Source organism: Acomys russatus, chromosome 28, assembly GCF_903995435.1.
Source record: "Acomys russatus chromosome 28, mAcoRus1.1, whole genome shotgun sequence".
Lineage (NCBI taxonomy): Eukaryota > Metazoa > Chordata > Mammalia > Rodentia > Muridae > Acomys > Acomys russatus.
The window spans coordinates 38988067-39003133 of record NC_067164.1 but is presented as its reverse complement, the minus strand read 5'-3'; the positions used below and the strand labels follow the sequence as shown (position 1 = coordinate 39003133).

The 15067-nt window shown below is 46.6% G+C and overlaps 1 protein-coding gene and 1 long non-coding RNA gene across 3 annotated transcripts in view; one reads left to right on the top strand and one right to left on the bottom strand.

Annotated features, from left to right (window-relative positions):
• The window catches only part of Ptpn13 (protein tyrosine phosphatase non-receptor type 13), a 117453-nt gene that overhangs the window by 56245 nt on the left and 46141 nt on the right, over window positions 1-15067 (bottom strand). The window contains 6 exon segments of the mRNA XM_051170873.1: window positions 1505-1658; window positions 3301-3475; window positions 3586-3660; window positions 5873-6092; window positions 12643-12727; window positions 13205-13300. Of these exon segments, the coding sequence (XP_051026830.1) occupies window positions 1505-1658; window positions 3301-3475; window positions 3586-3660; window positions 5873-6092; window positions 12643-12727; window positions 13205-13300 (805 nt within the window).
• On the top strand, window positions 2488-3296 carry LOC127211047 (uncharacterized). Of its 2 annotated transcripts, XR_007833351.1 has the most exons (4): window positions 2488-2536; window positions 2731-2772; window positions 2941-3024; window positions 3235-3296. It is a non-coding gene; the product is annotated as an uncharacterized LOC127211047 (long non-coding RNA). The 2 variants fall into 2 exon arrangements; XR_007833350.1 differs by lacking the exon at window positions 2488-2536 and having other exon boundaries at window positions 2684-2772.

Here is a 15067-nt window from a genome sequence, read left to right as displayed (position 1 = left end):
GGAGACGCTTCTTCCTTGTAGGGGATGGGAACTAGCACAGAGACTCACAGCTGGGCAATGGGCCAGAGACTTTGGAGTGCTCGGTTCTAAAAGGGGATGTGTCCATCAAGCCCTGCCCTCAAGGCTCAGGGCGCTACGTGGAGGAAGAAGTGGGAGACTGTGCGATGAATGACCCCAAGGGAACAGTGTTGTACACTTAGGGGAGGGTTGATACACGTATGCATCACAGAGACAGGCGGCACACACAGGGCTGCGCAGGTTCAAGCCAGACAGGGTCCGAGTGCTGAGAGGAGGGCTAGACGCGGGCCCCTACCACTAACTGAAAGGCTGTGTGCAATTGATACCTGCCTGCAAAGCAAAAGTTCGTTTTCTCCAATGGAGTCTCCCTGGGTGTAGCAACTGCACCGACGACTAGGCTCATGACCAGATAGTTGGCCAACACAAAACCAACTCAGGCATTTTTGTAGGTCTTGTCTCATTTTTCTTTGTTTGGGCTATTTGTTTGTTTCTCTCGTTTGCTTTGTTTTTGTTTTTTTTTAAAGAGAGAGAAAGGGGATGGAGCTGAGTCAGTGGGGGAGCTGGGGGAGGGGAAAAGTGTGATTAAGACTTATTGTTTAGTTTTTTTTTCAATAAAAATGTTTTTTAAAAAAGAAATTGTTTGAGGGTGATACTAACATCACCCTTGGCTTGTAGGGAATATATTACATGAGCTATGTGGAAGCCTGAAGCTATGGAAAGTTCCAGAGCCTGTACATTGTATTTTCCCAAGCATACATTTGCAGGATAAAGGCTGACTCACAGTTTAGGTGCAGTCAGAGAGTGAGCACATATGACAGAGAACTCAGCGATCTGGGTGTCTTGCTTCCTTACTAAGTTAAGAACTCTTACCTGCTCATTTAGAAGCAGCAGCACCGTACACCCCCTTCCCCCCATGGCCACCACATCCCCCCTCCCTACCAGGGCTACCACACACCCCCCATGGTCACCACAGCCCCCCCTCCCATGCCCACCACAGCACCCGTCCCTCACAGGGATACCACAGCTCCCCAGCCTGCCAGGCTCCATGCTTGTGCTTTGGAACCACCAGCAAGTAGAGGTTGCGTGAACACAAGCACCGCAGTGGCACTGATCTGATAGCGTGATGCAGTTAAGCAACTAATGGCAGAAGGTGTACAGGCACGGGGGCCCAGGATGGAGGGACAACTTCTGCCCTAGGCAGGGTGTGAAAGGGTGACATAGATTTCATCAAAAACACTCAGAACTACACAGAACTTACAATGAATGAGAACTGTTTGTTGGTGGAATTTTCCATAGAGTAGTTATCTGATCGTAAGTGCTAGCAACTAAAATGTGGCAGCAAAAAAATGTAGGAGAGAGACTACTGCGTGTCTTTTAAATAACGAAGAAATGGTTGGGGATCCAAATCGAGGGGTTCAGTGCCAGTAGGTTAGAGGGCAACAGAGCAGGGCCAGAAAGAGCAAGAGAGAATCCCCTGTGCACTCACTGTATCAGACTAACATCATCCATGAAAAATTTAATTCGGAAAAACAAAGTAAAGTCAACGGCGGCTTTGCCCTTTTTCTTTGGTTCCTCTTTCCATCCATCCGGGGCGACTTTGGTTAATTTTAAGTCAGGATCAACAAAGAAATATTCATTCTCTGAAACAGAATGAGAAAGGCACTCAGAAAGCACGGGAAGCTCTCCTTTGATGTCTTCATTTCTGTTGAATGCATTAAAAAAACAACAAGGTCTGCGGGAAGTGCAGCGGTGGCTCTGAGGCCGGGTTCATCGGGGATCAGGTTTTTCAAATCCAGGATCAGACAGACAGACCTGGACTCAGCTCCTGGCCACATCCCTTACTGCCTGTGTGAATAAATTACTTTTCCACCCCAGACATCAATTTCCCTGTATGTAAGATCAGGATAATGCTGGCTCCTGTGCTATAGAGCTGTTATAAAAATCAAATGACAAAATGGGAATGAAAATCCCTGGAAGGCAAACATTAAAACACAGTTCTTATTAAATATTAACTATCATTAACTAATTGAATGGTTATTCTACAAAGCCTGATTTGTACAAAATGTTTAAGAAATAACACATAGAGATGTGTCTCAAAAATATCTTTTGGTAGACAATATTACCAGGTTAGTTTTCTGGCAGGAGGGTGAGTAAGGCCTAGACCTAGGTCACAGCTTTTCCACCCCTCTGGGGTCACTTTTCTTAATTTTAACCCAGGATTAAAGGAAAAAAAAAAAAGAGTACTAATTGTACACTTAACAGGTTAACTCTACAGAATGAATAGTTCGCTTTTAAGGCACAAGCATTAAACAACAAATCTCCATAGATACAGTAGAAGCCTCACAAACACAATGAAACCGGGAAAGTTCCTAACTCCCCTCTGTTTCTCAAAGCTGACCTGCCAAATGAAGCCTGGCATGGTAAGGGGTGTAGATCATCCTGAAGCCAGGAAGCCTGGCATGGTAAGGGGCTGCAGATCATCCTGAGGCCAGGAAGCCTGGCATGGTAAGGGCTGCAGGTCATCCTAAGCAGAAGCCTTGCATGGTAAGGGATATCCTGAGAGGCCTGAATAGTAAGGGCTGCAGATCATCCTGAAGCCAGGAAGCCTGGCATGGTAAGGGCTGCAAGATCATCCTGAAACCAGGAAGCCTGGCATGGTAAGGGGTGTAGATCATCCTGAAACCAGTAAGCCTGGCATGGTAAGGGGTGTAGATCATCCTGAAGCCAGGAAGCCTGGCATGGTAAGGGCTGCAGGTCATCCTGAAGCCAGGAAGCCTGGCATGGTAAGGGGCACAGATCATCCTGAGGCCAGGAAGCCTGGCATGGTAAGGGCTGCAGGTCATCCTGAAGCCAGGAAGCCTGGCATGGTAAGGGGTGCAGATCACCCTGAAGCCAGGAAGCCTGGCATGGTAAGGGGTGTAGATCATCCTGAAGCCAGGAAGCCTGGCATGGTAAGGGCTGCAGGTCATCCTGAAGCCAGGAAGCCTGGCATGGTAAGGGCTGCAGGTCATCCTGAAGCCAGGAAGCCTGGCATGGTAAGGGGTGCAGATCATCCTGAAGCCAGGAAGCCTGGCATGGTAAGGGGTGTAGATCATCCTGAAGCCAGGAAGCCTGGCATGGTAAGGGGTGTAGATCATCCTGAAACCAGGAAGCCTGGCATGGTAAGGGCTGCAGGTCATCCTGAAGCCAGGAAGCCTGGCATGGTAAGGGCTGCAGATCATCCTGAAGCCAGGAAGCCTGGCATGGTAAGGGGTGCAGATCATCCTGAAGCCAGGAAGATACCTTTGAGGGTAGCAAGAGCAAACAAGTGATGCTCCACTAAGCCAATGTGAGCCACGACCATGTCAAAGACGTCTTTGCATACGGTCTTGGTGTCACAGGTGAGCTCCAGCTTCTGCCCATTCAGGAGCAGCACGTTCACTTTCCTCCGGTGGTCCTCATTCTTCCCCTTCTTGGTCTACAATTGAGGGAAGCAATGACGTCATTGATTGAAAGAAGCATTCTGGCACGTAGACTTGCCTCAGAATTCACTTTCTGAGAGGGGCAAAAGCCTGCGTTACTACTTACGAGAATAGACCGCGGCAAATCCAAAGATACAAACGGCTCAATTGTCATCTTCACAAACTCAGGGCCAAAGAAATTCTGCAAGTAATATAGGTGGAATGAATTCTTTTTACTATTTATCCTAGGCCTTTCTTTGAAAGGAAAATAGTGTAAAAATACATCACACATTACAACTAGGTGCTACGAAAGCAATGTAGAAGCCTTTGGTGAAGGGTTTTGCTTAGAACAGAAGTGGAGCATGCTTTACAGACGTCTGGTACTAAGGCTTAGGGAAAAAAGGTCTGTACATGCGCGTGCCCTCCATGCTTGTTCAGAACTGTCACACTTGAAGCTCATAGTATACTGTGTGACATCCTGCTCGCCTTATTTAGACACAAGGTTGGTTAGAATATTTAACTGATAAACTTTCATTAAATTTCTTCCATTTTAGCTTAAAGTGTATTTAGTTATGTTTTACTGTCAATCTTAAACTTTGAACACTGTAGTGAGAGGACCCAATGCTTGGAGTTCAGTGTGGTTGTCTCTGAGAGAATCAGTGCAGCTGGAGAGACAGACAGCTCCTCAGTCAGGAGCAGAGAGGCCCCAGCTCAGGCTCCGCCCCCACAGGGCAGCTCATATCTTCTGTAGCTCTAGCTTCTCTACAGGAATTAGGTGTGCATGTGGTGCAGACGTATAAGCAAGCAAAACGCTCATATACATAGGATGATGAGGATGATTATAGAATCTTATGGAAAACGGGAATCAGTGCCAAAATTCTGAGAATGGCTGAGCAGAAACGTGGAATGCAGCCAGGCATGGTGGCGGTGCATGACTTTAATCCCAGCACTGGGGAGGAAGAGGCAGGTGGATCTCTGTGAGTTCGAGGCCAGCCTGGTCTACAAAGTGAGTCTGGGATAGCCAAAGCTACAAAGAGAAACCCTGTCTTGAAAAACAAAAACAAAAACAAAAAACAAAACAAAATGTGGAATGCACTTAAAACCATTCCTGTTCTGAACTAGCTTTGAACTCTGTAACTCATTTCGATTTGTGGGTTAACAAGATTCTTACTATTAAGAAGTTAACTCCCCGTTATATTCAATAAAGCCAGTTGCTCTCAAGGAGCATGTGTATGTTATTCATGTTTTTGTTTTTTCAAAAATATTTCTCCTGGAGCAGGCCCTGCACCTTGCCTGGGCATCACAGTAGAGCTGGTCCCACAACCCACCTACTGTGAGGTGGGGTGGGTGTGATGCCTTCCCCCTCTTGTTACCTGTAGTAGCTGGGAGACTGGCCCCAAATGCACGAGGACAGGAGAGCGAACCCTGTCCCTCACTCACTGCAGCACTCAGAAGGGCAGGTGCTGCACCTTGCCTGGGCAACACAGTGGAACTGACATCGACGGCAGAGGCTCGGGTGAGCCCACTGTGCAGGCCATGGAGTTTCTGTTACCCAGGCTAATCTCAAAGTCATGATATCTGCCTCAGTCTCTTGGGTGTACAGATTACCGGCAGGTGGCCCTGTGCTGAGATTACAGGCAGGTAGCCCTGTGCTGAGATTACAGGCAGGTGGCCCTGTGCTGAGATTACAGGCAGGTGGCCCTGTGCTGAGATTACAGGCATGTAGCCCTGTGCTGAGATTACAGGCAGGTGGCCCTGTGCTGAGATTACAGGCAGGCTGTGGATACAGGCTGTAGCCTGAGATTACAGGCAGGTGGCCCTGTGCTGAGATTACAGGCAGGTGGCCCTGTGCTGAGATTACAGGCATGTAGCCCTGTGCTGAGATTACAGGCAGGTGGCTCTGTGCTGAGATTACAGGCAGGTGGCCCTGTGCTGAGATTACAGGCAGGTGGCCCTGTGCTGAGATTACAGGCAGGTGGCCCTGTGCCTAGGAACAAATATAAATCATAAAAGCATAGTTAAGACAGTCCAAATCCACCTAATGATATTTTGGAAATGAAGTAATGTAAGCAGCTAAATACTGACTTTAATGTAAAAAAGATGTTTAATCCCAATGAGAATTAATTCGTAATCTCAATTCACCCACACACATCTTTAAGACATCTAATAAGACTTTTTATTATCACATTTAATCATAAGCAACAATGACACCCCCATACATACAGACTATGTAGTCTGGCCCCAGTCGCAACCCATTACCCTCCTCTGTCCGGCCTTCCCACCCCATCCTCTTCCCAACTAGTTATTCCTTCTACTTCTAGATCTTCTAAAAAATCTGTTCTTTGTGATACGCCACGTGTAGCGAGGGCTCACAGAGAGCATGTGTGGACGCGATGGCCCGCAAGCAGTCTTACCCTTAGCTTTCTCTGGGTCATGGCTGTCTCCAGGGCGATTTCCCTCAGTGAATCTCTAGAGATGTCCAGCATGGACGCCTTGATGGTGTCCCCCGGGTACAGACTCAGGCGGGACTGCCGGAGAGCAGCCCGGGCCTGCAACTGCACCATCTCTTCTTCCTGTCGCCTTAGCATCATGTCGTGATTGATTAGGCTGCCTTCAAGGGAGGGTTCATACTGCCTAAGACAGAGAAAAGAGAGAAGAACGAAGTCCAGCAAGAAAACAGTTGTAGGAAATCCCATGCCAAGTAAGGTACTAAGAATGTAAACACCAGAGCCGGGCGTGGTGGCGCACGCCTTTAATCCCAGCACTCGGGAGGCAGAGGCAGGCGGATCACTGTGAGTTCAAGCCCAGCCTGGTCTATAAAGTGAGTGCAGGACAGCCATGGCTACACAGAGAAACCCTGTCTTGAAAAAAAGAAAAAGAATGTAAACATTTACTTATTATTTTTAAATATTTATTTTAATTAATGCATATATTTGTGTGCTTGTGTGGGTTTATGTACACACATGTGTGCACGTGTCTGTGGGGGCCAAGAGCACTAGATCTCCTGGACCTGGAGTTACAGGTGGTTATAGAAGGCTGAACGCAGGTCCTAGGAACCGAACCTGAGCCGGGATTACATGGTGTAGTGCAGTAGGAGAACAATCTATACATCTTTTATAAATTATATACACGACATATATGTACACACACACACACACACACACACACATTCCAGTTCCTGATATAAAAGATTGTTATCTTTTGTAATTTCCTGAGAGAAAAAGTGATAGGAGAATCTTTGTTTTAATGTTTGGTGTTTGAATTTGGTTCCTGTCACATCTCCTTAAAAACCAAACAAAACCCAAGTTTTACAGGCTGAGTAGTCTCTTGTTCCTGATACCGAGCTCTTAAATTCCTTGGCATTTTCTGGAAACCATTGCTCTTTTGTTACAGTGAAGAAGAGCCTGGTAGAACCCTGGGTAGCTTCTAGTGCAGGGCTGACCCAGAAAGACAAGGGAGCGTGACTGAGAGAGCTAATCATCAGTCTGCCTATGGAATGACTTCCACTCAAGCCCCTAGTCCACCCTGACAGAGCAGCAGGCCGGGGAGGCTGTGGGGACCTGATCAGTGGCTGGTCTGCAGGACGACAGCTGGCATTTGTACCAGACTGTGGGGAGAATCCCAAGGCGGAGCTGCTGTTCCCAGAAGGACACTCAGCAGGGCCAGAGCTGTGGGGAACTGCCTGCTGATGTAAGGATGTCCCTTGTGTCTGGTGTCAGAATACTCTTTGGAGGTGGCATCCTGGTCCACAGCAATGTTCCTCTGTATTTCCAAGGGCTGCTTTACTGCTGTCCCACAGGGTGGACCTGCAGCCTCTGACTACAGAGGCAACTCCCAGCATCCTCTGAAGATCTGCTTTCCCTGTGGTCCTACCAGACAGGACGGACTGGCTGGCCGGTCGGTCTGTCTGTCTGTCTGTCTGTCTGGCTATCTATCATGCATACAGTGCTCTGCTTGCATGTTCACTTGCAGGCCAGAAGAGGGCATTAGATCTCATTATAGATGGTTGTGAGCCACCATGTGGTAGCTGGGAATTGAACTCAGGACCTCTGGAAGAGTGGTCAGTGCTCTTAACCTCTGAGCCATCTCTCCAATCCTGAGACAGGGCTCTTTTAGTCCTATAGACTTACACTTTGATGATCAGTGAGAGCCTGCTTTTCTTGTATTTTCATATGTGTGGGTGCATGTGGTCACGTAGGTGAAAAGTCAAAGGTCAGGCTCAGGTATTGTTCCTTAAGAGCTGTCCACCTTGTTTTATGAGACAAGGTCTCTGGACATTTATCAAGGCCCGCCAGTGAGCTCTATAGACCCACCTGCCTTCTGAGAGCCGAGAGCCAAGCATGTGCCACACCTGGCTTTTGCCAGGGCCTCTTGGGATCAAACTTATGTCCCCGTGCCTACACTGCAGAGGCTTTTCCCAATGACCTGTCTCCTCAACCCCTCTGTGTAATTCTTACTTCAGCTTCCAGACCTGCTGCCTCCTTCTCAAACAGCCGACTCTTCCCAAGCGATGGGACAACACAGGCTGACTCTGGCATTTACCGCCCAACGCTTACTCCATTTCATCAATTGCAGACGTTGCTGTCTGACTCAGGTTTTCCCTATCACTACCTTTGCCATCACTCAGGGCTACGATATGTGGATCTTGGGAGTCTTTTAGCCCTCTGACCCCCTCTCTTCCTCAGCAGACCACCACACCACCTCTGAAAGTCCCCGCTTCTGTTCGCCCATGTTCTCTATAATCTTTTTGTCTATTGTGCTCTAATCTCCTTGGCCAGACACTGGCTCACAGCACTGCCATTTCTGTCACTGCTCCCCTCTTGTCCTTCCTTGTTCAGAACCTAAGGTCCATCACTACAGTCACTCCTTTGCATATGACCTCATCAGCCAGGACACTGTGGAGCCAGGCTCCCCGATCTTGCTGGGCCCACCTTCACCATTGACTCTCCTGCCTTTTTTTTTTGCCTTTTTTTTTTTTTTTTAAAATGTTCCAATGCTCTCTCCTCCTCTCAACAGGTGACTTTACTTACTCTTCTCACTGAAAAAGAAAGTGATGCAAGCACCCTACTTGCCTAACAATGTACACTTTTAGCGTAACATTTTAAAACCAGAGCCATTTTTATGATCTAACCTTCTTGCAATTATTTACCAGTTGCCCAGGACACAACTCATTCTTATTTCTTCTTCCTTATAAACTTCAAATCTCATTATGCATCAAATCCTGAAGGCACAACCTGTAAGACAGCCATAGCTGACTTCCTGTAAGACAGCCATACCTGACTTCCTGGTAAGACAGCTATAGCTGACTTCCTGTAAGACAGCCATACCTGACTTCCTCTAAGACAGCATGCCTGACTTCCTGTAAGACAGTCATAGCTAAGTTTCTGTAAGACAGCCATAGCTGACTTCCTCTAAGACAGCCATAGCTGACTTCCTCTAAGACAGCCATACTTGACTTCCTCTAAGACAGTCATAGCTGACTTCCTCTAAGACAGCCATACTTGACTTCCTCTAAGACAGTCATAGCTGACTTCCTCTAAGACAGGCATAGCTGACTTCCTCTAAGACAGTCATAGCTGACTTCCTCTAAGACAGCCATAACTGACTTCCTCTAAGACAGCCATAGCTGACTTCCTCTAAGACAGGCATAGCTGACTTCCCTCTAAGACAGGCATAGCTGACTTCCTCTAAGACAGCTACATACTGACTTCCTCTAAGACAGCCATAGCTGACTTCCTCTAAGAACGCCATACTGACTTCCTCTAAGACAGCCATAGCTGACTTCCTCTAAGACAGCCATAGCTGACTTCCTCTAAGACAGGCATAGCTGACTTCCTCTAAGACAGTCATAGCTGACTTCCTCTAAGACAGCCATAGCTGACTTCCTCTAAGACAGCCATAGCTGACTTCCTCTAAGACAGCCATAGCTGACTTCCTCTAAGACAGCCATAGCTGACTTCCTCTAAGACAGCCATAGCTGACTTCCTCTAAGACAGCCATAGCTGACTTCCTCTAAGACAGCCATACTTGACTTCCTGTAAGACAGTCATAGCTGACTTCCTCTAAGACAGTCATAACTGACTTCCTCTAAGACAGCCATAGCTATGCCTCTAAGACAGCCATAGTGACTTAGACAGCCATAGCTGACTTCCTCTAAGACAGCATAGCTGACTCCTCTAAGACAGCCATAGCTGACTTCCTGTAAGACAGCCATAACTGACTTCCTGTAAGACAGCCATAGCTGACTTCCTGTAAGACAGCCATAACTGACTTCCTCTAAGACAGCCATACCTGACTTCCTGTAAGACAGTCATAGCTGACTTCCTGTAAGACAGCCATAACTGACTTCCTGTAAGACAGTCATAGCTGACTTCCTGTTAAGACAGGCATAGCTGATTTTCTGTAAGACAGCCATAGCTGACTTCCTCTAAGACAGCCATACCTGACTTCCTGTAAGACAGTCATAGCTGACTTCCTGTAAGACAGCCATAACTGACTTCCTGTAAGACAGCCATAGCTGACTTCCTCTAAGACAGCCATAACTGACTTCCTCTAAGACAGCCATACCTGACTTCCTCTAAGACAGCCATAGCTGACTTCCTCTAAGACAGCCATACTTGACTTCCTCTAAGACAGTCATAGCTGACTTCCTCTAAGACAGGCATAGCTGACTTCCTGTAAGACAGCCATAACTGACTTCCTGTAAGACAGCCATAGCTGACTTCCTCTAAGACAGTCATACTTGACTTCCTATAAGACAGGCATAGCTGAGTTTCTGTAAGACAGCCATACTTGACTTCCTCTAAGACAGCCATAGCTGACTTCCTCTAAGACAGGCATACTTGACTTCCTATAAGACAGGCATAGCTGAGTTTCTGTAAGACAGGCATAGCTGACTTCCTCTAAGACAGCCATAGCTGACTTCCTCTAAGACAGCTATACCTGACTTCTTATAAGACAGGCATATAGCTGACTTCCCACAACGCTGACCACTGAAGCCTACACCATCTGCATTAGTACTTCCCGACTGCCATCACTCTTACTGTCACGGAACAGGTCACTGTAATGCTATGTGACATCGTGCCTTCTTACGCTTTCAGTCACACATGGGTTCCCTACCTCAGCATCTGTGACATCACCCATTAGGGCCCTGATTACTTGGTCACCATCCCTAGTGCACAGCACCCTGTAACTCGTTGTGGCTACACTGCCTTCGGTCTGTTACAGTGAAGATGGCATGTCTCCCTGCCACAGTTAGGGCTTCTACTGTTGTGATGAACACCACGAGCAAAAGCAACTTGGGGAGCAAAGGGTTTATTTGGCTTACACTCCACATCTTAGCCCCTCACTGAGGAAAGTCAGGGCAGGGGCCCAAATGGCAGGAACCTGGGATCAGGAGCTGATGCAGAAGCCACGGAGGAGTGAGGTTTGCTGGCTTGGCTTGCTCACTCTACTTGCTTATAGAAGCCAGAGCCATCAGCCAAAGGATAGACCCACCTATGATGGGCTGAGCTCTTCCCCATCAACCACTAATTAAAAAAATGTCCTACAGGCTTGCCTGCAGCCCAGTCTTATGGAAGCATTTTCTTAATTGGGGTCTCCTCCTCTCAGATGACTTTGGCTTATGTCCAGTTGACACAGAACTAGCCAACACCATCCCCTACTTCAGCACCTTTGCACTGTAACAGCCCTCCTCCCTTGGCGTCTGTAAGGATCACTCTTTTATACTCAGCGTTACCCCGAGAGGGACACTTGCTCTGATCACACTCCCTTCAGGAAGCAGGACACAGAAACCACACTCTGACCCGCCTGCTGCATTAGCCTGCCTCGGTTTGCCTCAGAGCACCGAGACTGGCTGGCAGTGTGCTGCGCCCTTCTCTTTGCACAGTCTGCTGGCTATCTCATGTCTAGTGACCTCTCGGGGGAGCTGTTGTGGCTGCTGTGCACAGCTGTCCTGGCACCTGACAGTATGTGTTGGGTTCCAGCAATTGCTGAGTGAACTGTTTACCTTCACCCGAGTCAAAAGTAGTCAGTCTCCGAGTCTCTGCATTTTAATGCACATGGTGCATCTTCATTAAACAGATTTCACTAACTAGAACTAATCTTAACAGCAAAAATTTCTCCCTCGGTTCAGCACTGGGCTTCTTCCTATCCACCCTTAATGTTTGGGCTTCACCGAGAAGGCAGACAATACTGAGCATAGAACTATCTTTTTCTCCCACTTGTTTTAAAACAACCAAAGAGTTTGTCATAATAAAGGAGTAACTAAAAGCCATGTGTAAATAGAAAATTATTTTCTACAAAGTAAAAATATCACAGCTACTGAAAAGAAATGAAAGGAAAAAAAAAACCTGGGACATTAATTAGGCAGTAACTTTTTAGTACAGGAGCTTAACTATCTGAGCTCTATGCCATGAGTAACTGTTTTAAGCACATAGCTGGGCTTACACAGTCTAGTATAGCTTGCAGGCATGGCCGTGGTCTGCCATGTTCAGTACCTAAGGGACGAATATCTGAAACTTCACCAATGACTCTCTCCTAACTAGCAGCATTTGAACCAAGTGAGTGTGAAGGGTTTTTACACTTTGGAAATAGACTTTCAACCCATGTTGGATCTCACTTTTCAGTTTACAAATGTGAAGTCAGCATTCGGTGTTCAGGCAAGGCAACTGTGCACACATGACAGCGATGCATATTAATCCACTGAGCACCTGTCTGGGAATTCTTTCAGTTTGAACAAAGCAAAGTATACGTAACTAGACCCCAAGCACCCCAGACCTAGCACACACACACACACTCACATCTCACAAGAAGCTTGTATTTCAGGACCAAATACCGCACAGCCCCTAATGGCTTTAGAAACATGCAGAGAAGCCAAGCAGTGAGTGAATAATTAACTTCTCACATAATAGCTCACACAGTGGGAATCTAATTACTCATTCAACCAGTTCACACTGAGTGCTTGAGCCTGCCCGGCTTTCAAAGTACATATTACTGTTAGCTACACTTTAGAAACAAAGGTTTACTGTGTTTTCACAGATTTTTAATGCCTTGCCTTAACCCTCTTGATTGTTCTTTCTATTCCTTCTGACATTTAAGAAGCCAACCGTAATTAATGAGAATCAAACTGTCAAAACAGAACCAACCACCTGTGACAAGCAATTAGTGCTTTCTAAAGCCATACCTTGGTCGTGACTGGCCGTGACCGGTTTCATCCACTCCAGGAAGACCGCTGGCCTCAAGCCTCTTGGAAGCTTCACTTCTTCTCACTAATTTTGGATAAAAATAGGGAAATGGTAGAAGTGATAGAAATACAAAAGCAATTTCATGAGATATCTAAACAGTAGGGGGAAGATGATTTCTGCCCATTACAATCATGTACTTGAATGCATGACAAGCTATAAGACTCTTCTGAGGTTAAGTCATGGTAGGTTTTTGGTTTTGTTGTTGGTTTTCAAGATAGGGTCTCTCTGGGTAACTATGGCTGTGCAGGAACTTGCTCTGTATACCAGGCTAGCCTTTGCTTCCTGAGTGCACCATGCCCCACATGGTAAGCTTTATAGATAGTGACTATTTTCCTATAAGATGAAATGATTATCACTGTTTTATGGAGCTGCTATTATTTGATATAACACTTTTAAAAGGAATTTTTACAATCTTAGTATCTCAACAGCTTTTGTTTAAATAGTATTAAAAAATAGTTGCTTCCTAAAAAGGATACTTTGCTTATATCAGAGAACTCTTACCTTGTCTGAAATCTGATTCCGAGGAAATAATAGATGGGCTTTCACTGGAGGTGCTAAAGATATCACTGTGGTAAGTTTTGTATCTTCGAACTGGTTCTAAAAGAATTTTTAAAAATAAGAAAGTTTATTAGCAATGTCACACAATTTTTAAAAAGAACATACTTAATCTTGGAGGATTAGAATAAATGTTGCTTTATATTAGCCACTAACTAAATTGACTGTATATGAGAAATGAAAACTGAGCTCTTGTGCTGGGGTTGCACACACTGAGCTCCAGTGCCGAGGTTCTGCATAATGAGCTCCAGTGCCGAGGTTCTGCATACTGAGCTCCAGTGCTGGGGTTGCACATACTGAGCTCCTGTGCTGAGGTTGCACACACTGAGCTCCTGTGCTGAGGTTGCACACAGTGAGCTCCCGTGCCTAGGCTCCTCACACTGAGCTCCCGTGCACACCTCATCATGTTGCTGTGAAAGTTAAATGAATAAACGCTCTCAGGACAGCACTGGTGCCATGGGAACAACACTCATGGCAGCTTTAGGATGCTGCGTGTAGTCTTCTGTTAGCTACTTACTAGAAACAATCAGACACTCAAGAGTGTCATCCAAGAGTCTTTACCACATAGAAGACACAGTGCAAGACAAGATATTCAGTTCTACCAGAGTGAGAGGAGAGGAGTCCAGACAGGCTGCTGCAGAGATTGGTCAGAGAGCAGCCCCTGCATGGGGCTAAAGCCTAGGAGGCAAGCATAGAATAAAACTGGAATCCTACAAAAAAAAAGTTTTTAAAATGTTTTTGTATGACTGTTTGCCTGCATGTATGTCTGTGAACCATGTGTGTGCCTGCCACCTGTGAAGGCCAGAAGAGGGTGTGAGGTTCCCCGACTGCAGTCACAGACGATTTGTAAACTGCCATGTTGAGGGCTTACATTGGACCTGAGTCTTCTAGAAGAGAGGTCATCTCTCCAGCCTCCACATCCTGAATCTAAATACTTCGGTCCCATCTCCTCTTTGGCCCACTGTCCCTGTGGGGGGCGCTATCCATCCGTGTTCTGTCCCATCCTCTCTTTACCCCACTGTCCCTGGTTGGGGGGTGGGTGCTGTCCATCTGTGTTGTCCCATGTCCTTCATCCAGTGGGGACACTATGTACCATGCCTGGATTCTCTCTTCTCTCGAATTTCCTCTCTGCAGCACTGCTCTGCATATAACCCAGTGTACAGAAAATAGGCTTGACAGATTGGAAAATCTGGGCACAGCATCCAAATTCTTTAATTTGTTGTTTCTTTTCACTTAGTTTAAAATCTCAAACTTTTAAAAATCAGAGTCCTTCAAAAGACAGTCTATAATCCCCCGAGGGTGCTATCCAGAGGCTGTCTCTCTCTGGCCCATGCTAAGCTTTGGAACGGTGGCTCTTCGTATTTTGAAGCTGTAGCTTCACTGGTGAGACTCTATGTGAAAGTACAAACTCGTGCACCAGACTCATCGAGGCAGGCCTTAGGCCGTCCCTGGAAGTGCATACTGGGTACTGCTATCGCTTGTCTTAACTCAATGCCCCCTTTTCTCCTGTGAGGTGTTTCAGCTTTTCTTTGTAACTGTAAACTAGGCAGCAAACTGGGCACTGTTTCTCTTAGTTTCCATTCCTTATGCTTAATTAACCGTTGTGCCTTCACCCCTACCCATCTCCCTTACTCAATTACTAACTAAGTCTTTCACACGAAACGGACTATGAGCTTCCTGTGTGCCCAGCACATGCCCCACCTGCAGCAAGCGCAGAACGCTCTGCAGGGCAATGAGTGAGAACAAGGACTACGTGAAAGGGGCCCTGCATGACCTCTAAAAGAGTCACTTTTCATGGCACAAGCAGAA